At 39.8% G+C, this 26,817-nt stretch overlaps 1 protein-coding gene across 11 annotated transcripts in view; it reads left to right on the top strand.

Annotated features, from left to right (window-relative positions):
• CACNA2D3 (calcium voltage-gated channel auxiliary subunit alpha2delta 3) overlaps positions 1–26,817 on the top strand; it is a 732,114-nt gene that overhangs the window by 336,049 nt on the left and 369,248 nt on the right. For all 11 annotated transcript variants that reach the window (XR_006282707.1, XM_038411603.2, XM_038411604.2 and 8 more), the window contains one exon: positions 18,354–18,443. Coding sequence is in view for 10 of the 11 variants with exons in the window: in XM_038411603.2 (XP_038267531.1) it covers positions 18,354–18,443 (90 nt within the window). In the remaining variant the exon portion in view is untranslated. The remainder of the gene's footprint in view (positions 1–18,353; positions 18,444–26,817) is intronic.

Here is a 26,817-nt window from a genome sequence, read left to right as displayed (position 1 = left end):
CTCCCTATGTCAGACAATTCACAAAGTGTTTGCAGTGGTGCGTCACATAGGCACATGAACTAAATATATCATGCTGAATTAGATAGCTGTCATGGCTCATTGGCTCTTTGTCTTCATCTAGTGTAAGCGTGCAAGCAGCATTATTGACCCTGACATTTCTGTGCCTGAAAGTGTTTAGGCAGATACACTATTTAATGTGTTAGAATTACTTAACTTAAAAATAATCCAATGACATTCAGTTCTTAGTTCCTATGAAGAATGAAAAGTGATTGACAATGTGTGGGCTAATTGAAAGTGCTGCCATGTATTATGTCCTACATATCTGAGCCTTATTTTTTAGTCTGGGTTTTCTGGAAGGTAAATAATAAATAAGGAGAATGTGGGTTTAGCTGGCAAAAGGTTGTATAGTTACTCTCCCCAAACCTTTAACTTCTTCTTTAACTTACAGAATAAACCAGCCCAAATTGATTCTGGATGTGATTTCAAAATGGGTTTCCGCCAAATATAAATTATGTCGCAGTGTATTCCAGAGAGTAAAGTATTAAATCATACTTAGCTATTTTGAATAGTAAAATACTGCTCATAATAGTTGAGCATCATCTGGGTGGCATAAAAACGTTTTGATCAATTAAATTGAATCCAACATTAATATAGGGATATGTGGTAATCTGCATTTTGATCAGTTGCAGAATGACAGAAAGTGCAATAGTAGGATTAATTCCAGACATTACATCTGGGCAGTACTTCTGAATCTTCAGTTCTTGGTCTAGAACTTCCACAACTTTCACATGGCTCATTAGATACACCCACAATAAAATGATCATTTAAGAAACTCAGTCACAATTCACAAGTAAGGATCTTCAGTATCAACAGCAGCAACTATACATTTGTTCTCTGCATTTCACATAGTAATCAATGCCATTCTGCTACTCTACAATTCACAATCAGAAACATCGTATTTTTAGAGAAATATTATCCATATTGCTTCCCAGAGGAATAAAAAGCACACTGATATGTGGATGAATTGCTTGTAGATACTGCAAAGATTTGATTTGAATAATGAAATATAAACTCACTCAAAATAGCCATAGATTATTCATTTTGCCTTAGGATGCTATGTAAAGACCTATGTTAGCCACTTACAACTATATTTTCAGAATAAATGTCATCAGTCCAGGTGACTACTTACAGGTTTCTCTGGCAGAGTTTTATTACTGAGCAGAGTCCTACAGTCCAGTGGGTGTTGTAACCCACTGAGGCATACTGTTGCGGTTGCTTTTAAATTAATTTTAGAAGTAAAGGACTATGGAGACATTGGAATATGGGACACTGTTCTCCTCTCCTGCTATGAGCAAAAGCCAGGGGTAGCTGGGACTAGGATGGTAATGGGGAATGGTCACTCCAAGGGGAGGGAGGGGGGGTGAAAATGACATCAGGACAGTGAGCTGTGCTGATAAACAGATTCCGCCTATTTTAACAATCTTTCATTCTACAAGAAATCAATCACATTGTAGTTGAGTGAGAGATTAATTTGGCCCCTTATCTAAAAATTTCAATATCAGATTCATATTTTTTCTTCATGGATTTTAAAACGACCTCTTTTCCCTGGTGAGTTCTTTCACTGTGTTTCAACTTTCCTTCATCAAAAGAATCACACAACTCCATTACATTGGAACCTTCTTTCAACACCAGAAGAATAGCTGTTGTCCTTACTATCTCTGCCTTCAAAGTACTACCTGCTTTTCCACCTCACCTAAATACAAACCCTTCTGCTGAAACTGTTAAATACATGCAGTTAGAAAAATAATATTGAGAGACATAGCCAAAGCAGCAAAAAACCCTATGAATCAGAATATTTTCGTACCAAAGTTGCCAGCTTTCATGCAGTAAATAAGCACCCCGACTTTCACAATAAGCCAAAAATGAAGCTATTCCCATTTCAAAACAAGCCAATCCCTAAGAAGCCCAACACTCTATATGACTAGATCCCCCTAGCGTGCCGTCTGGGACTGCTGTGGGCCCACGGTGCACCCCTAACTCTCTCCCCCCTTGTCCCTGCTTGCTCCCCCTTGCCCCTGCTTGCTGGGAGCTGGTCAAAAAAAAAAAAGCTACAAGCCAAAAAAGATACAAGCCAAAAACTAGCCAACAAGCAACTCACAAGCCAATTAAGCCAAACAGAAGCCCAATTTCTGTGTTTTTTTCACGGGTTTGGCATTTCAGGTTCATACTGACACAAACGGGCGTATGTATTTTTATTAAGTGCGCTATTCCAGTATATTTGTACTAAGATAGAATACTGTCCTGTCCATTAAAAGTGAGAGAACTAAAAGTCTGTGGTAACTGAAGAAACGTTCAGTTTTCCCATTCAGTTTTTCACAAGCTCCGCGCTTTTTTTGGACTGGATCACATCATCGCCATGAAAGCTCTGTGGACACTGCAGTGAATTTTATAAGCTTGCAAGACAAAGTAGCAGCAGACACATCTTTGTGATATTAACTATCTCTCCAGGGTCTCTCTATACTCAGATCATTGCTTAGTTAGAAATTAGGTTTAATTGCAAGCAATTTCTCATGAAGCAATTGTTTTTAAAGTTACAAAAGATTTTTCAAAATTCTAGGTTTTTTTCTAGATATCATGCCAAATACTATCATTCATCAAGTTTCTTCCAGCTTTAGCCTTTCTTTCACTTTGCCCTAATTATTATGTCATCTTTAACAACTGCAGCTGTTCTGTCGTCTTGTATGAATTCAGAGCTGAATACACTTTGTTTATCAGAGTGTATATCATTAGACCAAAACAAGTGACAGTCTCCATAGCAGGCCACATTTTGTTTATGGAGATGCTTGTACAATTAATCTGCAGGCTATTCAGTGGCCTGATTACTTACTACAGCATCAAGTGCTAATTAATAGGTATATTATGAAATAATGTAGCATTAAACCATTTAGTAATTTGTCATTCCTTATTTTAACTACATTTGGCAAAAGCCACAAGTTTAATCTCTCAAAAAATAATTAAAATCAACACGCAAACTACAAAGATATGAATATAGACCGCTATTTTCCTGTGGTATCAAAACAGCAGTCTTGGACATGTTAGAAAAAAAGATGTCAGCAAAGGAAAAGATTTAAAGCCATCTCATAAAGCTCTTGTCATTAAATACTAGTCATTTGACTTCTCCAGTACATTAAATACATTTAATGTTAAAACCTAGAGGTTTTTTTAATTACACAATTTTAAAGTCACATTAACTTCTACATTTGCAAAATATTTTATGGTTTTTATGCTAGCATAGAAAATACAGTACAGTGGTTGCCATCATAAAGACAATATTTATCAATCATTACCCATAGTTCTGTTCTTTTCTTTTGTATTCACATTCTTATACTGCACTGGTCATCCTGGCATCTGAGATAACAAGTTATGTCCAAGTCTAGATTTTGAGGAAAAGTGTGGTATGTTGGATACCAGTGTGAAAAATGTTTTAATAGCGATTACTAGAGAGAGTAAAGAATTAATATTGAAAAAAACATAGAGTATATAGTGCAACTATATATCAAGTACATTTACAACCAGACAAAGCAGCATTATGGTATGAATAATAATTGCACTAATGAAAATATTTTTCAGTTAGTGTGTCATTAGTTATTTTATATGTGCAAACAAATTATAGTATATTGTAGGTGAAGTTATTTATATATATATATATATATATATATATATATATATATATATATATATATATATATATGTGTGTATATATATATATATACGTATGTAACCATAAACATCACCATGGTATCTGCATGCCAATATTGAAAATAACTCATAAACTGTGTTCTTATTAAGTATTTTTTTTCTGATTCTTGCTAACTGCACCTTGCTAACTTAATGTGCCTATATCACACATGGCTCAAATAAGCAAGCTTAGTAGAAGCGGAAAGATTATTAATTAGTTATTAATTATTATAATTAGTTCACATGTCTGAATGGGCTTTCACTGGATTTTTACAATAGTGGAGGAAAATAGCTATTTCAATAATTTAAGCATGAGTTGTTTTTACAGGATCAATAACCCGAACTACATCTGTCTTCAAGGTATTTGTTGTATTTTGCTCCCTATATTGAATGCTCAAATGGAGTCTTTCTACTGTAGAGAAGTCACTTAAGTAAAGTTACTAAATGTTGTTCATTCTCTTGCTGAAAGCTTGCTTTTAATCTCAGAACTTTAGAATGAATATGCCTACAAGAGGAACACGCCAACCATATTTATAGTATGCTGTGTCATAGTAAGCATAAAGGGGCAAATACTGTTTCCATGGACAGCCTCAGTACGTGGGGTAAAAAATGTTCAGGGATTGGAGTGCAAGGATTTACTTCTAGGCCACCGTTACTAGTATTAGGGCTGCTGTAACCCATGCAGCTAGTGTGCTGTCCCTCTTTGAGGGGGTGTGTGTGTGTGTGAGAGAGAGAGAGAGAATGATCTGTGATCTGTGGAATCACAAAATCACATATGCACTGGCCATTTTCCTCTTTGTCTGTGGTGGTTTGCAAGGAATCTCCGTCGCGCTGTGTGCCATGGTGCCCAAGTCCTACACAGGCTTTCAGTGCCCTGCCCCTCATGGCAGAACTGGCCCAGTTCTAAAGTATGCAGGAGCCTTCACTCCTGCAGACAGTGGCAGGCTTTAGCCCAAAGTACTTAAGTTATTCACCCTTCTCTCGCACTTAAATTTGTCCCTTTTGATTTACATTATGCTTTCTCAAGTAGCACAAGAGATTCTGGTCCTTTTGGCCTCCAAGATTGAAAGGCTCTTCAGGGTCAATATCGATGATTTATATGAGTGTTAATAACATTGTTACAGATAAGCATGAGTTAATGCCTACTTTTCAGTTCAGAAATGAAACACCTAATTACATATATAAGAATCAGAATTAAAGTTTATGGATCTGCTTGTGAGTATATATTTGTGGGATTTGGCCCTGAATTTCCTCTGTTGTACTTGCGCTTGATCGTGCTCCTATTAAAGGCACTGTCAAGCTTCTGTGAACTTAATGGGGAGTAGGACCACAAACCTAGTATAAATTGCCAGATTAAAAAAAAAATCTTAACCTGCTGTTAAGATTGAGTCTATACAGCAGTAATGTAGAGTATACATTTTTAGTGAGGTTGTAATTATCCCCACAACAAGTATTATAAGCCAAGGAAATTCAGAATTAGAGTTAAATCTAGAAGAAATCCAAACATGTTAAGGTATGGAAATGCTGTTAAGGCATTCAGATATGTACTTTAATGTTTGTGGTTGCAAATGAGAGGAAATTGATTTTTAAAGACTCATGTATTCTTTTCTTTTCTTTTTTTCCACCTCGTCAACTGGGACAATAAAAGGATGATCACAGATTGCTAAATTTCTTAAGGGCCCATTTTAATATTAGCTTTAACTCAAACTAATTAAGATTTTTGTTTAAATTCTCAGAAAAATAATGCTGTACTCAGTTTAAGTGCTGTAATTTTTTGTGGGAGAAGGATACATCGTATTCTTCATACAGGACAAATCCCCACTTTAAGTGCAAAACTCAATTCAGACTTAATAATGGAGCAACAGCCATTGTTTCCATAACATGCAGTGGATAGTCTGGTTGTATCTTATCTTTATGTAAATTCTGTAGCATTTTGCTATTTTTTCACTAGCCAAAGTCTGACTTCTGTTCAGTCCTACCTCGTCCCTGATTATTATTGTTGTGGTTCCTGATTTTCAGGTGCATTCATGATTAGAGAGAGCAGTCAGAACGAAGGGGGAAAATGGGCTGAGTTCTTCTTCAACCCCATTGACAGCTCACCTCATTTATTTTGTTCTTAGATGCAAAGTTGTATTTGATTTATTAGTAATTAGTTTATTAGTAATGTTTTCAGCATGATAACTGATATAGACTATGACTGAGACATAAATCATGCCTTTAAAATTCTCTTTATAAGTTCTAGTCTTTGGGTATGTCTACACAGCAGATCTGTGAACGGGCTTGAATCTAGCTACTGAGAGTAACAGGAGCAGAAAAACAGCAAAGTGTGGGTTTCAGAGCTGGCTAGGAAACTGAATACATAAATGAGGTCTGGGCTGGGCTGGTAGTACCTGCACTGTGGTGCCTTCCCTGCTATGAATATCCACCCTAGCTGGAGTCAAGAGTTAGCTAGGGTAAATTACCCCATGCACACCCCATAGTAAACTAGGCAGTTTCCTATTGAGCAACATTCCTCCATAAATGTTTTCTGTATATATACTAGAGTGATGGGGGCATACATTTATTCAGTGTCTTGTATGTCCAGTGTGTTGTAGTCTGGCTTTTTAAATAGTTTTAAACTATTAGTGAAAGTTGTTAATGATTTTTTGTCAGGGAATGAGCAGAGATTCGACCTCCACGTTCCCAGTATTCTAGCCAAGACTTTCCCTCTGTCCACTGTGGAACAAGGAAGTCAGCTGTGATTCTGAAAATCACAGTGTGTTCCTGGCCTACTACAGGGATAGCAAAGGAATACAGTCCAAACCTGGCTGTAAAAATCTGACTAAATACAAATAAAAGAAATACCTCTAACATTAAATCTCAAGGAAGAAACCTGGGTATGGCATATTTAGAAATTATATTGGTTTTAATGAAATATTTTTGCAAAAATTAATTTGCACCCAGCTGTATGGCTGGCTCTGTTGACCTAACTGGACCTTTGATTTCTGTCTGTGTATTATACAGCTGATGAAAGCACTGTTGCTTTCAGAAACATGTTTGAATCAAATCAGAGATTTTATAAACTTACTTACTATTTTGGATATGACAGTGAAATGTAAAATATGTGAAATGTTTATGCACATGCCAGCTACTGTATTAAAGCACAAAGCAGGCATCTCAATCCAAGATGATCTACCAAAGTCTGTTTGCAGTAGTGTTGTAACTGAGTGGGTCCCAGGTATTCAGAGTGTCACAGCTAAATGCAAGGGTGAAACCAGTAAGGAGTTAATTCATGTTGCAAGAGACTATTCAAAGTGAAGTGGCAGTTACCACCCATACAGTTGTAAGACAAAGAGGTACAGTGGGTTATGGATTGTTGTAATGAGCCATAAATCTAGTGTCTTTATTAAATCCTTGGTTTTTGATGTCTCCAGGCTTGTCTTGTGAAGCTGTGCAGGTTTCATTTAAGGATGAGGACCGAGAGGTCAGATTTGGAGTTGATCGTTGATCGCTTTGTGAAAAGTGTTTGTCCATGGGTGATGAGATGTTTTTGTTCTTTTCTCATTTTTCTGTGCGAGTTCATTCGAGGGCATAATGATTGTTTCATTGCACCCATATAGTTTATTGTTGGGGCACTTAGTGTGCTGTATGAGGTATACCACATGTTGTGAAAGCGGGGGTGAAAGTAAGGCGGTATGAGCCAGTACAGCATCCCGGTAAAAAGTGGCCACCGGTACTGGCCCGAACCGCCTTCCCTTAAAGCACTGCCACTTTTGTGCCCCCTGTCGGCGGCCCTGCTGGGACCCTAGCAGCAGGGCTGCCAACGAGGGAGCGCAAAAGGGGCAGCGACATTAAAGTGCTGACCCCACCCAGCCCCGCCCCTTCTACCCAAGGCCCTGCCCCTTGGCAGGGGAGAGCCGTCCCCCGTACCGGTAAGTTTTCAATTTTACTTTTACTGTATGAAAGGCATGAGTAGGAGCCATGGATTTTGAGAAGTGTGTTGTCTAGTATTCCTGCTTTAATTTTTAAGTACTTAGAGGGTTCACAGAGTATGATTTAGTTTTGGAATGTTCACAACTTACACGTGATACTGCAAAAACTGAGATGAAGTAACAAAATGTAATAGCTAGCTATCTTAACCTACTTTTCTAAATTCTGTCTTTTAGTCATATTGAAGATGTTTCCCTTAAACCTCTTGTGCTGAGCTGTATTCATTTTCGGAAGTTAAGTATAGATATTAGGAGATAGGTATAATCATTGGATTCAGAATGTATACTTTCCATAATGGGCAAAATTGGATTTGCATCTAATTTATCACTAGGGTCAAATCTGTAATTGCTACAGGTGACATAAAAACAGGTTGAAATGAGTCTTAGTATCTAAATGTGGTGTAGTAATATCAAATATATATAAAATTTGCATAATACCAAGATAATTTATAATTTGGCTTTGGCATTAAACAACTGCTACCTTGAAATACATCAATTTGCTATATACAAATGAAAAAGAAGTGGGAAATAGTTCAGACACTATTCTGTCACTGTCTGCACTTTCTCCACAAAATTACAAACATGTGGGATTGCATATTTTAATACCAGTTTTCTTGGGCCAAGAGGTTTTTTCATCTTTGAGAAATTCCATATTGCAATTTACCTACCCCATAGGAATGAGATGACAATCTGATTTAATGTAACTCCAGATTTAAAGTTACAATATCACAATATACATTCTTCCTTTATAGGCACTATATATGGATTGAGGACATTTCCCTATAAATGTTTCCAGATGATATGAAATTTATCGAGCATCTTATAGATGCACAGATAGGGATAGTCAGTAAAACTAACTAGAGAGCTACCCTTGTGCAAATTAAAATGACAGAAATAGACAGGGCTTAGTGTGTGACTGCTTTCAGTGAGCTTTTATTTTCTTGGTTTAATTACCTGAAATCAAATAAACAGAAAATTAAAGCAGCAACCAAGTTGTTAGGCATTGCCACTGAGAGGCTGGGAAAGAAAAACTCTACATATATAATTTTGTTTCAGCAAATGGCTGTAACTTTTAAAAATAAAAATATCCCACTGTGGTCACCTTTATTTCATTCAATAGCCACAACTAGACCCCAGATAGTCCCAAACTACTGAGATTCAGTTCAGTTTCTCTCAGCCTACTCCTTCCCCATGCAAATAATTTGGAGTAACAAGCAATGCCTTATATCTGGACATATTTAAACCTCCTCTTCTTTTTTGTATATCTTCGTTCTGGTGCCACAAACTGGGCCGGGGCGGTCAAGCCTAATTGTTGGAGTGGAAGTCAGTAACCAGAGCCAAGGGGTCAGAGCCAGGAAACCAACAGGGGAACAGGACTGCAGTGAGGTTGGAAACAAGGCTGGCACAGGAGCAGTTACAGCTGTAGGCATAAACATGGAACAGTCCGAGATCAGTTGTTGCTGTGGGGCTTCAGAGCAGACTTGCTGACTTTCTCGGCCAGTCAGGCAGAGTGGTCAATCAAGCAGCCCTGCTGTGGCTCAGATGTGCTCATAGGCTGCCCAGAGACTGAGCAGGTGCAGCTGCAAGTCCTCATTCCCCTGATACTCGGTTACTCATAGTCCAGTGTTGGAGTTATGGATAAATTGCAGCCTCCCTCCAAGAGCAGCACTACTGCAAATGTTGCCTGATCCCCCGGGAACACAAGTGATTAGATAGGATGATGTCCACCACTCTACCGTATAACAAGTAACTGCTCTGACCAGGTCCAAGTGTCAGTAAGAAAATGGCCAAATCTACACTGGAGAAGTGAATGCTATTGTGTCATAAAAAATATATGGGTAACCCTCCCTGTGACAAATTTATGAACCTCATGATTCCACTACATATAGGCTGGTCTTGGCTATTTTGCTGTTGGCTTTTTTCCTGGTGCAGTCATCCCAGCTGATCTGACAGCTCTCTGCCAAATATATCTTAGGAACATTTGGGGTCATGTCAAAGCATGGGGAGAGCTGTAAAAGCAAGCTGCAGTCTCTCTTAACCCTGACCCAGAGACCCAAGTTGGTCCCACTAACAAGATTGTTCTTAAGGTGACACAACCGAGCACCCTAGGGCACAAAATGCCAGCTAGTATAGTTGCACAAGCTCCATTGCAAAACTCAGCTATGATCCACTACTTTCACCTGTGGACTCAGCAGGCAGGGCTGTGTCCACTGATTTATATGTTGTGATGTGAAACAATGGTCTTGTGAACCAGCACAAAAAACCTTTAAGGTTTGTGTACCCTTACTCATGCTGAGTAGTAACTTACTTTTTGTACAGTCCCACTGAAATCAATGTAAATTAAGGTATCACAGTCTGGCCCATAGTAAATGATAGAATAAAAAGGGTTCTGTACTTCCCTGTTGCACGTAACCTCAAATAGAGTGAATCAAACATATGACCGATAGTGAGAGCTGATTGGATTTTTTTTAACAAAACATTTTTTATAAGCTCAGAAAGAACAACCATTTTAAAATAGAGTTTCTAGATGTGTTTGTGTGTTTGGTATTTTGCCCAGTGCTTGAGATGAAACTATCAATGAGCTATGGGTCAAAATGATCTCAATCTGTTGAATTTTACCCGAGGTAGTTCATGGCACTCACTAAATCTTTGGGGGACCCAAACTGAGAATAGTATTTAAGAAAATGTACATTTTTTTTACTCTGCATGTGCCAATACTGAAAAATGGCTAGAGGGTTTCTGTTCCTCCCATTTTATATGCTTTAAACTCAACTCTTGTAGAGGCTCTAAACTCTGAACAGTTAATCAGATTGCTTTGAAATTTCGTTTGGTTGGTGATGATGCTGGGTAGCGTAAGTGATGCAAATTTTGAATTTTGAATGAGCCCCAAACCAGTTTCCTCCAGTTGCCTTGTATTGTTAAACTAATAAGTACTAATGACTGTATGAATCACTGGCCTGTTGATTTCTGTGATTTCACCATTCAATTAATGTGTCTGGAAAAATTAATCTCCTCCCAAGACAAAAGAAGTTTAGGACTAAGTGGTTTGAGGTTGTTACAATTTGTGAGTCACAGGTGGCCTTTTTTGGAGGGTGGGGGAATTTAATCAAATCTTGGGGGGCGAATAGATGGGGGGGATGCTTCCTGAGAGGGGAAGGGTACTAGGGGGTGGAGGAGTGAGGGAATAGGGTTGTGGGGGATTGAGGCTGCAGCCAAGGGAGGGAGTTATGGGAGGGGGATAAATGGGGATGGATGATAGGGGAGGTGAAGAGACATGGCACCCCACCCCACCCTCAGTTCTGCCAATGCACTCAACCTGCCTGCATTCCACAGCTCTGCCAGGAAACTCCAGCTCCCTATACTCCATCCACCTGCAGCCCCAGCTCTTCCATGAACCCCAACTCCTTTGGACTCCACAGCTCCGCCAGAATATTCCATCCTCACTATGCCCCCAGCTTTGCCCAACCTTCTAGCACCCCAACCACCCTGCAGCCTTAGCCCTGCCAGTGCACCCCAACCCCCTACTTCCTCTGCTTTGCTAGTGCACCCCAAATTTTGGCAGTGCACCCCAATCTCTGTGCTCTCCACAACTCTGCCAGTGCACCTCAACCACCTTGCACTCCAACCTTTCTGCACCCATAGCTCTGCCATTGCAACAATGCCTCCCAGGCTCCTGCACCCCAGCTCTGCCAGTGCAACCTAAATCCCTTGCACCCCAACCCCCTGCAATCCCAGGTGTGTCAGTACACCCCAACCCCATTGTACTTCCCAGCCCTGCTAAGGCACCACAACCACCCTATACCCAACCTTCCTGCACACCAGCATTATTCTCTGTAATATAGTTATCCTTTGCTCCAGGCACTGGGTATGATTTGAGTTATTGGGGGTGGAGATGGGGGAAATAAGGAAAACTGAAACATTTCTATACCAGTGAGTGAAGACTTCAAGGGCATTCCCTGCTTGTGGTAGGGAGCCCAAGGTATAGTCGTGTGGAGGGCCCAGGTTGGAGGGGGATATGTTGAATGTGTCTGGGGCATGGCTAAGGAGATGTACAAAAGCAGGACTAGTGGGGGGCAGCTGGTGTGAGTGTGTGTGTGTTGGGGGGACTCTGGCTCACTATGCTAATTGCAGGACATACACACAACTGCCTAAATAACTCCTACCAACAACATACATTTTCCTGGGAACCTAGGGAATTCAATGGCAAAAAGACTAAATTAACGCAGAGTTAAGGTTGCTTGGTGGCATGACTTCTCCTTGCAGAGCTCTGAGCTTAGCAAAACTCATGTCAGAAAACCAGGAAATGCATCGTTATGGTTGCCTATGCAAACTTAACTCTGCCATGTTTCAGCAGTGCCCCAATAAGCCCTCTCACAGACATACCTTTACTCTGTCCTTCCTACAGCTGTTGAAATGTACAAGCTGTTCACTTCCTTTTACAGCCCATTCACTCTCACCCACAGGCTTCCATCTAACATTACTACAGGACAAAACAGAAAAAGTGCTTGATCACCAACACTTGCAGAAAGGTGATAAAATATTTATTTAACTTAATTATTTTAAACAATTAAAACATTGTAAATCAAAATTGAAAGGGTGAGAAGAAAAGTGGCAGAAACCTGACTCGCTAGCTCATTTTTCCAAGAGATCTTTACCCTACAACCCCTAGACAATGAAATATACTCTTTCAGCCAAATACAGGCTGGGGTCTGTACAATCAGTGATTGAGCTCCCAGTGGGCTAGAAAAAGATGGTTCATAAATCAGGATTCACACACAAACTTTTTCAGTAACTTCCCAAAGGAGAGATTCAAAATTCAGGCATGAGAAATAATCTGAAAAGGTTTACCACGTTCTGCCCAATTGGATCCTCCTGTTTAATCTGTTGCTGACTCATGCAGTGATAGTGATTGTTAGTCTTCTGCAGGAACATGTGTACTGGGGCCCTAGTGTAGAATACTGAGACAACTGGAAAAGCTTTCTGTAAGTAAACCCCATCCACCTACTGGGGTAATCCAAAACCTGTTGCTGGGGTGCCATAATTTTAATCAGAAATGGGACTTTTCCTGCTTCAGTGTAGGGGAGCCCCCTTTCCTTATTGTGTTATCCTTCTGGAAACAATAGCCACAGTATGCCCTATACTGCCCATTATTCTTCAGACACATATACTTTGTACTTAGACATGAGAGAAGAACATTTCCTCTGAATTTAAGATGAGCAAATTATTTTCTTGATTTCTTTCTGACTTGAAGGCTAGTATGAAGCCAAGAGATCCACTGTCCACAGCTTGATTGACCTGTATAAAACCTTGTTTGCCAATCATAAATCATTGTTGGGTCTGTTGGTTGGAAATTTGTCATCCAAATAAGATTTTTGACATCCGAGAGTATTTTTTTTAAACAGAGTCAGATATGTGCAGAGTTCAGCAGGGCTTCTGTACCACGGAAGCCCTCTTTGAGTGATACATGGTCCTTGTCCTGCCCATCTGTGCAGTGCTGAATTTCACCATTAAATTTTTCTGAAATTCCTTTTTTCATCCTACATTTTTCCAATCAGCTCTAAATTGAGACATGGATAGATCCTCAGCTGAATGCATCCACATCCACTTATTGTAATGAAGTCACAACTTCCCTTGTATGTATTATTCACCTATAATTTTGTAATCAGACATCAAGGCCTGATTGTCATAATTGTGTGACTAATTTGCATTCAGAATTACCAAGGTTATGCATGCAAATTAGGTATCTGAGTCTGCTAGTAGACATTGCACATAGTGGTAATTGCATATGGAAATTAGGTTTATAATTACACACAAATGTCTGTGTACACAGTTGTACATCTGCACAGATATCCCTTTCAATGTCTAAATACTCTCATATTACTGTGCATGAGCTCCAATTCTATGGTGATAGGTACTAAAAAAGCCCTGAGGAAGGTGGCACATAAGTGAGAGAGAAATTTTCACTGGTGTCTCATGCTACTTACTATCAAAAGAACATCATATGTAAAAATAAGAAGGAGCAAGGGCCTTTATAATGCTTAAGAGCAAGGGAATCCAAGATTCTATTCTGGGCTCTGTCTGACCTTGAATAAGTAATTTAAAGGGATACTCTAAACTTGCAATCACGCTTCTAATTTAAAATGTGGTGTTTGCTGATATTACCACAGGAGACAAGCTCAGCTCTCCACTTACTTAGGTTCTCCTAACACTTTCATTATAAAAGATTTTTGCAACCTTTTTTGAGAAGCTGTAACATCTCGTAATTTGCATTAACTCTCTGAAATTTGGCAAAGAGCATGTTTTCAGTCTACAGATGTCTCCTCCTGTCCCATCCCCTATCACACCCATCCTTAGACCCAGCACATGACACCAGCAGCCAGTTTTTCACGTTGAGGGCAGTGCATGAGCCAGAAGTGCCTCACCTCTGGTGGGGGCAGGGGGAGAGAAAGCATGGATTGGTTCTCCCTGATTTCTCTCTCCTGCACCTACAACATGGCAGCAGTGGCCCAGTCTTTCCCCTACAATAGTGGCCTATTTCTGCTGACACTTAATGTAGTTTAGTCCTGTAGCTCAAGTGGTAGAAATCTATACTGTAGACTAGGAAATTCTGCGAGGAAATTACATTAAAAGATGTATAGTAAAAGAAAATGATTTAGGTTACAAAGTCAAGCAATTGAAAGTTAGGGAATGCCAGATTTACAGTTGCCAGTGCAACCTCAATTCTGCTCCCTTGTGCACATGCATTATAATGAAGCCTAATTGCATGGTCACATACTGTTTTTTTTCAAGTCGGTGTCTTTAAACACACTGACCCTCAACTGTAAAGTCAGTTCAGTGTAATACTTATGTGACTTGCAGGGAGCTGTCAGTCTTGCTTTTTTGGAATGCACTGAAATTGGTTGCAAAATATGGTATAGTTACAAAATATTGTTTATATGTGCAGCACTTCTGGTGTTATATATATATATATATATATACTTCCTGATATGGATGCTGATTGGTGTTTGTAGACAAAAGTATAATGTACAAACACACAAGCAGAGTTATACTAAGTTGAAATGCTGGCATTCTCACATCCAAAATTAGATGTTTTTTTGAAAATGTAATGCCTGTAGTATTTCTTTACTAATGAAAGAAGTTGCAGAAGCGTGACTTACAATATGCTGTAGTCTAGCGCATAGCTGTAGATGACTGGAAATCTGAAAAGGGAGAAATTGAATGTCTGGAGCTTTGTTTTTTCCCCTTAGAAATAATAATTATCATGAGCCAGATTCACTGAACAATATGCCATCAGTAATCCCATTGAAGTAATTTGGACTGCTCATGGAATATAGTATCAGTCATTGTCCTTATGGGTATTGGAATCTGGCTTCTTATAATAGGCACAATAATACATTTTGATTGTTTTAAAACAGACCCACCCTCAACTAGACATAGACTAACAGCTTGAAAAATCTATTCTTTGTTCCACCATTAAAAAGACTTTTAACTTCCTTTGGCATAACTCCAGTTAGTGCAGTGTATCCATGAAACCCAGTATGGTAAAGATGTGCACTGCACATTAAAGAGACAATCATGTAAATGTTGTTGATTAAATTTTCTAGTGGATGGATAAACATAGTGTTGAAGTGCTATTGGCGTTTTCAAACAACAAAGAGCGGATTGAAAGCCAATGAAAGATAGAGAATACAAAGCATAGTTTAAAAAAAAACAACCTTTAATTCATTCAGTCCCTTTGCAGAATCACCTACTAGCATCTGCTCACTATGAGGCAAGAGGCGGAAAACATGGATTCATTAAAATTCATAGTGCATGAAATCCATTGTCAACATTTTACTGTTTTGTATAGCAAACAAATGTCAACATTATATTTATACATACTTCAACAGTATTTTTCAGCACATATATATCTAACTATGAGGAGAGAAAATATTTGTTCTTCTGATAGATCATATACATTGATTTCTAGGTTAGAAATTATACTATTTATTGGTAATTGTAAACAATCTGTTTCTTTATACTATATGTTCATATGTGATATTGTACATACTTTGTCAGAAAGTTTTTACAGTATCCAATAGGCTGTGAAACATTCTGAGCTTTTGTAAACTATTGTGAAGCATTATTTTATAGCAAAGTTCTTTGTTAATTTAATTAGTGTTTGTGGAACAGTAATCTGCTTCCAAGGGCAAAAATTCAATTGGGATTCTTAATTGCTTATTTTAATCCAGTTGTTTTATTAAAAGATAAAAGCTCAGAACCTTGACCCTCCTGTAGAAAGTTGGTATTGCCAGTTTCCAGGAGATTCCACCAGTCTGGGGCATAAGAGGCGCTATCCCATCACGACCTCTTCCAGGTCTGTGAGAGAGGGGGTATGGCTGCTACAGCTAGTTGAAATTTTCTTGTCAAAATAATTGTTTTGACAAAAGATGGATTTATGACCAAATCAAAAATTTTCACAGAAAATGTTAATTTAGGTTTAATTTTTCCATTTTTCAAGACAATCTGAAAAGCAATTTTTTTTTTAGTAATCCTTTTCATGACATTAGGCTGGGGGCGATATCCATTGAACCTAATTGGAACCTTGACTTCACTGGGCCTTGGATCAGGGCTATAGACAGTTTACAGTACGCAGGAGGGTGTTCTGAATTATGCTAGGAACAAAGAATCAGCCCCAGAATTGTGGTTGAAAAGCTGGCAATGTAGTTTGCTGTCAATATAAGCTTAAATTTCCAAGGATTTTAAAATTTGTATTTGGTTACAGTATAAAAGAGTTCAATGTATTTATTGAATGTTTGAGTATTTTATTCACATCATTTTATTATTACTTTAAAAATTTCAGTGCAATACAAATGTATTAAAGGTCAATGGTACTTTGCTTTATTTTAGAAATATAATTACTACTTTGTTTCATTTGGCTTTGTGTTTTTGAAAATGTTCAATTACAAATGTTGCTTAGCCATGTAGAAATGTAGGTGTTCCCCTACTGGATCAGATATCCATTTATTTAGTTCTTGCTCTAGTTAATCTAGTTCTTTATCTAGTCCTTTTTCTAATTGTAGAAATGCCATAAAGCCAAATGTACTGTCAAGGTTTCCCCCAAAACATGGCTTCCTTCTCCAGTCTTTCCCCACTCGCCTGAACTTTTGATTTTCTAGATTTTTCTTAATTCCTTGATATGAAAACATTGTTTTTAGAGAGAAAAATCCAGTGAATTAGTTGTTTGGTTATAAAAATGGGATCATTCCGTGTCTGGCAGTTTACAGTTTCTCTCAAAAATTGCCAACAGTTTTTTTTAACGTTCAGTATGTCTGGAGCATATTCTGGCCTTATTATTATACCCTTGTTGTGTTGTTATACTATTGCTGAATGTAATATTTATGAAATGGGACAGAATTTTGACAGTTCCAGAAAATGAAGTGTGTTTAGTTACTAAACAAATATTATAGGATGGGTAGTGGCAGTGCAAGCTTCCTGAATTGCTCTGTGGGAGTAATTTTACCCCCTGTGGAAAGGACTCAGTGGAGTTACACCAAGAATGAATTTTGCTTATGAATTAGTGTGAATAGTCATTTTTGCTGAAACCACGTAGAGGATTCTGGGGTATGAGGTCAAAGAGAAAACAAATGGATAGTCTATGGTTCAGGATCAAGTCATACTTTAAATTCTCCCTAACAGTTTACTGCAGAAGTGAGGACCATCTATTGATTCCTTTCTCCCACAGTGATTGGTTTATATACTTTTATATTTTAAATTCTGGAGACTTTCTTTTAAAACAAAATGAAATGGAAAGAAAGCTAAAATTCTTCTTCTTGGAGCCCAGAATCTGGCTCTGTTAATTTGGGGCTTTTGTGAGCTTGCACAAGCCCCCTTCAACTCATAAGCATCCTTTCCTAATTCTCCTTTCCCTCTTTTATTGTCTATGGTACTTGCTCATTTCAATCCGAGCCAGGTTTGGTGGACTGAATATAGCTTGAGAACTGGACAATTTTGCATTTTCTTTTATAATGTAGCTTTTTATTGAAATCTCATCCAGACATCGACTTACACAAATCAGGTTAATAACACAAATTTCTAATTTGTGCATTAATCTTGGACTTCTAATTTCTCTTGTGTCATAACACTCCCATTTGCATTTGACTAACAGAAGTAAGAATATCAAATAACAAAACATGTCTATCCACCTCCTCATATATCCAATCCACCATACCCTTTACTCCCTTCCTAAAGTTATTGCTAATATTTGTTTTTATTGAGGATAGACGGATCCTATTAAATGTGGATTTTTTTCTTGGTTTCATTATTTTTGTTGGAACATCCACTGGGAATATGTTAAGACTCCCTCTGCCTAAACAGGCTAGGAATTGTGTGTTATAAATTTTGAGAACTGTCTCAGTGTTGACAGCTGGCTGTCCAGTGATTCAGGATTGTGATTTGGATATGTATGAGAAAAATAATTGAACAGGTAAGTAACAAAATTGTTCCCTTTTATCCCAGATTTACTTTAATCTGTATTTTATCATTAATGTTATATAGGTATATTAAAATAACCTAAATCGTCAGTCAATGACCTCTATAAAATGTATTAACATGTATATTGAATTTCTTAGAATATTGCTTTTACAACCTGTTTTTTTCATGTTTCAGCACTTCAGGGAACACCTCAACAAACTTTTTGCAAAAGGAATTGGAATGCTGGATATAGCTTTAAATGAGGCTTTCAACATTCTCAATGATGTAAGTTTGCACCTTTCTTTAAGCATTGGCATTGATGCTCTTCCCCCTCATTAAGTTAATTGCTGAAAATGAACTTTCATTTTAATACCTAGCTAATAAATCATGACAGGCTCCTGCTCAAAGTCCCCACCCCTCTTAGGATCATGATGATAAGAGATGTGCTTCATGAGCTAACCTATAGTGTAATACTTGAAAATTGCCCATATCCAATAAACGAGGCAGATCTCTCTCTCTCTCTCTCTCTCACACACACACACACACAGATAAAGAGAGAGACACACACACACATTATCAAGATTATTTAAGTGGGCTGTTTATTCACATTAGACCAGCGATTTTCAAAGTTCGAGTCGCAACCCAATACTGGGTTGCAGAATGTAAGGCACTTGGTCGCTCTCATCAGCACCACCGTCCAGGACGTTAAGAGTCCCATCGGCAGTGCTGCCTAGCTAAGGCAGGCTAGTGCCTACCTGTTCCGATACCATGCTGTGCCCTGGAAGCAGCCAGCAGCGGGTCTGGCTTCTAGGCAGGGGGACCACAGGGCTCCACACGCTGCCCCCGCCCTGAGCAGCAGCTCCGCACTCCCATTGGCTGGTTCACAGCCAATGGGAGCTGGGGGGGAGCAGTGCCTGCGGGCAAGAGCTGCGAGGAGCCACTTGTATGCCTCCGCCTAGGAGCTGGACCTGCTGCTGGCCACTTCAGGCGCAGCATGGTCCGAGGTGCCAGGACAGGTGGGAAGCCTGCCTCTGCACCCTGGCTGCGCCGCTGACCGGGAGCCACTGGAGGTAAGTCCACGCTCCAATCCCATGACCCTGTCCCAGCCCTGAGCCACCTTCAAACCCAGAGCCGCTTCCTGCACCCTGGCCCTAGCCCAGAGTCCCCTCCCACACCCTGAACCCCTTATTCCCGGCCCCACCCTGCAGTCCTCACCCCCGTACTCCAACCCTCTGCCCCAGCTCTGAGCCTCTCCCACACTCCAAACCTCTCATCCCCAGGTCCGTTGGGTCGCGGGCATCAACAACTTTCTTCAACTGGGTCCCCAGAAAAAAAGTTTGAAAACCAGTGCATTAGACTACTCTCTGTCTTGAAGTACCCTAAGTTAAATGAGTTTACCACTTACATTATTTTTTTGGTAATGGTTAATGTCATTGTATTAGTCTCTCTAGCTGACAAACATTTTAGGAACATACACAGCTGTTATAAATTAGCAAATGATTGTCACTGCTTTTACTTTTAGCACAAAGATTAATATGTTTTAGACAGCTTTGTACAAAAGTAACTATCTGAAGAGTTTTTATAACTTATCATTTCTGTCTTCTCATACTCATAGAGAGAGAAATGCAAAATTCTCCTGATTTCTGTCTAGACATAGGCCATTTGGAAACAGTTCAGAGGTATATAATATTTTTTTATTTAGACATAGACCATTTGGGAACAGTTCAGGGGTATATAATATTTTTTTATTTATCGGTCAAAACATAAGGTCAGCTTTTGATTTCTTATAATGTTTATGTGAATAATGTCTATATACAGGAACACTGTCATTTCAGTCTGAACATCATAATGGGGACAACCCAGTGCAGTTGATCTAGTTTTCCTTTACCACCACTGCCTTAAAAAAAATCATGTTGCGTTCTTTGAAAGAATATCTCCTACAGAATAGAAAGGAATATATTAATTAAGACAGGCCCATTGTCTTTGTCCGAGATGTTTTCCCACACAAGGTAAATATCAGAATGAGTGATTATTGCTGTCAGGGTTCCTTCCCCACTCTGAACTCTGGAGTACAGATGTGGGGACCCGCATGAAAGACCTCCTAAGCTTATTTTTACCAGCTTAGGTTAAAAATTTTCCCAAGGCACAAATTCCACAAAAAACCCTTGTCCTTGAACAGTATGCTGCCACCACCAAGTGATTTAGACAAAGAACCAGGGAAAGGACCACTTGGAGTCCTATTCCCCCAAAATATTCCCCCAAGCCCTACACCCCCTTTCCTGGGGAAGGAATTTTATTTAAAGAAAAGGTAAAAGAATCACCTCTGTAAAATCAGGATGTTAAATACTTTACAGGGTAATCAGATTCAAAACACAGAGGATTCCCCTCTAGGCAAAACTTTGAAGTTACAAAAACCCGGAATAAACCTCCTTCTAGCAAAGGGAAAATTCACAAGTTGCAAACAAAAGTTAATCTAACACACCTTGTCTTATTTACTTACTCTTTTTTAAATAAAAGAGACTTGTACAGGATGGTTTATAGGAGAAGGAGTTTTTTGACCTGATGCTTCAATGGCTCCATGTCTAGTTGGCAGCCGGTGTCAAGTGGAGTGCCCCAGGGGTCGGTCCTGGGGCCCGTTTTGTTCAATATCTTCATAAATGATCTGGAGGATGGTGTGGATTGCACTCTCAGCAAATTTGCGGATGATACTAAACTGGGAGGAGTGGTAGATACGCTGGAGGGGAGGGATAGGATACAGAAGGACCTAGACAAATTGGAAGATTGGGCCAAAAGAAATCTAATGAGGTTCAATAAGGATAAGTGCAGGGTCCTGCACTTAGGATGGAAGAATCCAATGCACCGCTACAGACTAGGGACCGAATGGCTCGGCAGCAGTTCTGCGGAAAAGGACCTAGGGGTGACAGTGGACGAGAAGCTGGATATGAGTCAGCAGTGTGCCCTTGTTGCCAAGAAGGCCAATGGCATTTTGGGATGTATAAGTAGGGGCATAGCGAGCAGATCGAGGGACGTGATCGTTCCCCTCTATTCGACACTGGTGAGGCCTCATCTGGAGTACTGTGTCCAGTTTTGGGCCCCACACTACAAGAAGGATGTGGATAAATTGGAAAGAGTACAGCGAAGGGCAACAAAAATGATTAGGGGTCTAGAGCACATGACTTATGAGGAGAGGCTGAGGGAGCTGGGATTGTTTAGTCTGCAGAAGAGAAGAATGAGGGGGGATTTGATAGCTGCTTTCAACTACCTGAAAGGGGGTTTCAAAGAGGATGGCTCTAGACTGTTCTCAATGGTAGCAGATGACAGAACGAGGAGTAATGGTCTCAAGTTGCAATGGGGGAGGTTTAGATTGGATATTAGGAAAAACTTTTTCACTAAGAGGGTGGTGAAACACTGGAATGCGTTACCTAGGGAGGTGGTAGAATCTCCTTCCTTAGAGGTTTTTAAGGTCAGGCTTGACAAAGCCCTGGCTAGGATGATTTAACTGGGACTTGGTCCTGCTTTGAGCAGGGGGTTGGACTAGATGACCTTCTGGGGTCCCTTCCAACCCTGATATTCTATGATTCTATGATTCTGTTTTCCCCAGAGAACCCCCAACAAATCCCCCCCCCAAATTTGAAAGTATCTTCTTTCCCCATTGGTCCTTTTGGTCAGTTGCCAACCAGGTTATTTGAGCTTCTTAACCCCTTATCAGTAAGAAAGAATTCTAGGCTATCCTTAGCTGTATGGTTATGACAATTGCATTGTGTTTTCATGCAGTATAGTTCACAAGGATCCTTTCTTGGTAATGGCTGGCTAATCTGAAATACATTATCATGCTTTATTTTCCAACAGGGAACAACTCTAGCATTATTTTGATTCAACTAACCGTGTGCTTCTCTGAGAATTTCTTTTAGAAAAAACAAGCAAACAAAAAGAAAGGGGGGGGGGGAAATGAGTGAGAACGAAAGAGAAATGGGTGTCTGCCGAATTTTAATTTTTCATTGCACCAATTATAACCTTGACAGCTATTTTAGGTTTAAAGCCATTGGTTGCAACTTTTATTGAAATAAACATAGATTTAAGGTTAATGTATGGGGAACCCTGTGATCATGATTATCTCATAGTGCAAGTACCAGGGCAAAAGCCCAGGCCAACACATGGCATTGTAACTTCCTTCAGTGCAACAGTAAGGCCAAAGCTTCTCCTGGGGGATTGGGCTCATCTCTTTCTGCAACTAATTATAAGCAATTACCTCCTTCAGCAAGATGCCCATATGATGAGCACTTGAAAAATTGTAAATTACCTTATCACAAAACTACAGTAAGACCCAGCAAGGCATGAGTACCAAATGCAATCACACCAGCATAAACTGAACTCAAAGGGGATGAGGGAAAGAGGGCTGTATGCCAACTTTATTGTCCGAAGTCCTGGGGCTGGCAGGGCGCTGATTGGCAGGAAGGGCTGCTCTGAAGTGAAATACCAGCATCCAGGCATCACTGTGACCTAGTATCACAGCCCACTTATCCTTTTTACCCAGGAACAGCTCTAATGCCCAGAGTTAGTTTTTTAACAATAAGGTTATTTCAAAATGATACTACATGAAACCCCACTCTGAAACTTCTCCTAGAGGCTAGTTTATTCCTAGTGAGTCTTCCCCAAGGAACCATCTGTCGCAGCCTGTGTTCTTCTTGTCTGAGATCTACTCCCACCTTCCTTCTATCTGGGTGGAGTTAATTACATAAGTGAGTCAATACAAGTCACTTAACATTTTCCCTAGATGGGCAACACTTGCTAAGAAAACAAATGTGAATATTCATGATTATGAATTCAAAATTCCATTTGAGAATATTTTCAAATTTGTCAGAAAATATGCCTTATAGTGAATAATTTTAAGAAGTTTAATTCAGTAGATTATCAAAAGAGCCTGTCAGAGATGAGTTGATCATGGTTCATAAATACTTCATAGCGAGCTGTAGAGGGCCCTTCAGTCTAGCAGACAAAGATATATACAATGGTGGGAAGCTGAAGCAAATATATTCCACTGCCTGCATGTCCACCCAAACAGCATGGGACGAATTCTGTGATACAGAACATGCCAAACATGGCTATAGGAGAAGCTGCATGAAGTAATGAGCAACTGTAGCCTGTTTGTAGAGTTTATTAAAAGCCCCAATGTGGACACAGAAAATAATATCAGAAACCTGATGTGCCACAGTAAATATCAGCTATCGTATGCACAAAACACATCCTAGATTAGCCCTCCAAATCCACATACATTGGAAAAAATATTCATTCCAGTGATCAAGAAAACCTGAGCTCCTAGGTGTTTGTATTAAAATGTGTAAGGCACTTAGACAATATGGAACTGAGTGCAGTATAAAGCCTACTTAAAAACCTAGTTACATAAATAGATAGCAGAGAGAATGAGGTGAAATCATGTCCCACTGAGCTGTAACCATGGTGAGTGAGAATCGTTGGGAAGGCAGTGATGGAACATGCTACATGTACCTTCAGATTTGACTCTGACTCTGATTTTATAATATAAAAATGGAGGTAATAGCTTCATATATTTTTACTTTACATATTTATAATATGATTTAGTTGGGGTTAGTCCTGCTTTGAGTAGGGGGTTGGACTAGATGACCTCCTGAGGTCTCTTCCAACCCTAATCTTCCAAGATTCTATGAACACAGAAATATGTCTGCTATATACATATACTCTCTTACAAGTGTGCTTTTAAACAGCTTTGTCCAGAAGGATGCTACTTAATCTCCCTTAGAAGGGGACTTTAAACTATTTTCCACTTCATCTACAGTATGTGACCTTTAAGGGGTAGAAATCTGTTCTTGTACATTACAGGTTAGTTAGGGGTGTCTCACTCTCACAAAAGCTATTTATCACACAAATAGGCTACTGAGATTCTGGCTGGGTTTTTAGGATGGTTCAGAGGTTACAGTAATTAAACTCAGTTAATTTTGTCTCACAATTATCTGCATTTCAATATTTGCCTAGTTTGTTAATACTAATGTCTTTGAAGTTGAAGTTGTGCCTACTATGTCTTTGAAAAGCACATTTAAGTCCACTCCAAAGTTCTTTCCAACCATTGATTTATGCAGTATTCATTAGTTGTTGCAAGAATACCGATGTGCTTGGTACAGTAGTTAGCACTTACTATATCATGTGACAACTGCAATTATCTCTTTTGGTGATGAATGCAATCTTTGCAGTGATTACCTCTTAAAAAAAATCATAGCCAATTAAATAAAATTCTGTGACATTTCAAAGACTTAATCACAACCAAATGCTCTAAATGTCAGGATGCATTGAAATTTTCACTGCTAACTGATGAATCACTGAGTTAATTGTAGTTCATCGTAAGGCACTTGTCATTGTTATTATTATGGAAAACACTTTCATCACTCTTGCTATTCAATAAAAATAAAGTTCTAGACAAATATGTGGAGATATTACTCATCAAAGCATTTGAGTTTAATTGCATTCTTCAAAATATTCAAACAGCAGATTACCACATAGAATAATGTGGATGTAGACAGAGAATAGTAATGTTTTAAAATAAATATATGAAGACATCCCACCTCCACCATTCACCATTCTTTAGATATTCGAATATACTTTGCCCCTTTTCCCATAATTTAGTTAGGATAATATAAAAAGAGTAGTCCATGTGAAGAATCCTCCTTTTGACAAACTAATTTTATAGATATGGGAAAATGTTAGATCTAAGGACATCATAATGAAAGGAATGCCACCTTTCTCACTCCTAGACTGGATGGGATTGGAAAAGTAGCACAAGTCAGAGACTTAAAATTGCAATGACAGAAGGACTGAACCACAAGATGCCAGAACTATTTACAGTAATTTTGGAAGAACTATGATTTAATTTCAGTGCCTCAGGGATCTTGTTCCTGATCCAAAACCTGCTGAAGTAAATAGAAAGATTTCCAAACAGGGACATTCCATTTTCTCAGTGCCTCTGGCTCTATTACTTCATCAGTAGATCTACTTACAAACAACTCATCTGTAAACATCTGATGAAAAAAGAAATTCCATCTGTTCAGTAGCTAAAACACAAGTGGGCTGACCTCAAGATTAGACAAAGCGTTCAGTGGCTTCATGCTGGAGACCCAAAGTATCCTTTCTTTGAGTGTAAGGAAAAGGATAATGGAGATTCATTGGGGGAAAATGCAGTTGAAAATAGAGAATTATATCTGTGTTTATATTCAAAATGACTTTGGAAGATTGACTAAAGTGTCTGTGAGACCAGTTTATTCAGAGATTGTGTAGTGCGTGTGATACTAACTCTGTGCTGTGCTAGAGGAGACGGCAAGAGTGTCTGCTTTTTTATCCTGTGCTGGGAATACCATGTATTTTTGGCTGACTGTACAATACTAAATATATAACATCACAAAGCTTTAGTAGGGGGTGATACTCATGACTGCCTTCCAGTAACTGTGTCCCCAGATCTCACCCATGGATTGCTACCATGATGTATGTGTTCCCTTGAGGTAAAGAATGTTTTTGAACATCAGCAAATTGATTTATTGTTGTTATTAGTATTAGATCATCAGGATGTTTGGGTTTTTAAACAAATAGCCCACATGCGTGATTTTTAAGCATAAAAAGGAGAAAGCTACTGTCTAAAATTTACCCCCCACATCACCAGTAAATCCTGACTATGAAGTGACTCCATAGGTTTGGATAGTCAGGAGTTTTTTTGAACCCTCAGTAGAATTTCTGCATTTTAGAAGTTCAGATACACTCATTCTCCTTTGACTTTCCTTAAAATTCTCTCAGTGCCTATGACGTTGTCTTCTGGAAGCCACTATCCATGATGTCTTGTGCTCCTACTATGTTCTTGAGCTGCTCATTCACACTCTTAGGGATCACTCTAAGTCAGGGGTGGGCAAACTTTTTGGCCCGAGGGCTGCATCGGGGTTGCTAAATGGTATAGAGGGCCGGATAGGGAAGGCTGTGCCTCTGCAAACAGCCTGGTCCCTGCCCCCTATCCGCCCCCTCCCACTTCCTGCCCCCTGACTGCCCTCCTCAGAACCCCCGACTCATCCAATCCCCCCACTCCTTGTCTCCTGACATCCCCCTCCCGGGACCCCCTGCCCCTAACCACCCCTCCCCCGGACCCCACCCCCTATCCAACACCCCCTGCTCCCTGTCCCCTGACTGCCCCGACCCTATCCACATCCCTACCCCCTGATAGGCCTCCCAACCCATCCAACCCCCCCACTACTCCTTATCCCCTGATAAGGGAGCCCCCTCCTGGGACCCCCATCCCTAACTGCCCCCCTAGGATCCCACCCCCTATCCAAACCCCCCTGCTCCCTGTACCCCCCATCCCAGGACCCCACAACCACCTGGGAGCCCACCCCATATCCAACCCCCCTACTCCCTGTCTCCTGACTGCCCCCACAAACCTCCACCCCATCCAACAGGCCCCTGCGCCCTGACTACCCCCCGGGACCTCCTGCCCCTTATCCAACTCCCCACATCCCCTTACCATGCTACTCAGAGTGGCAGGACAGGCTTATTGGAAAGCCTGGGAGGGGATGCAAGCGGCGCTGCCCGCATGGCTGCGGGAGAGGGGGCACAGCAGGGGAGGGGCTGGGGGCTAGCCTCCCTGGCCGGGAGC

Source organism: Dermochelys coriacea, chromosome 7 (genome assembly GCF_009764565.3).
Source record: "Dermochelys coriacea isolate rDerCor1 chromosome 7, rDerCor1.pri.v4, whole genome shotgun sequence".
In the NCBI taxonomy this organism is placed as follows: Eukaryota; Metazoa; Chordata; order Testudines; family Dermochelyidae; genus Dermochelys; species Dermochelys coriacea.
The sequence above is the reverse complement of the archived record's forward strand: the minus strand, read 5'-3'. Positions and strand labels throughout refer to the sequence as shown.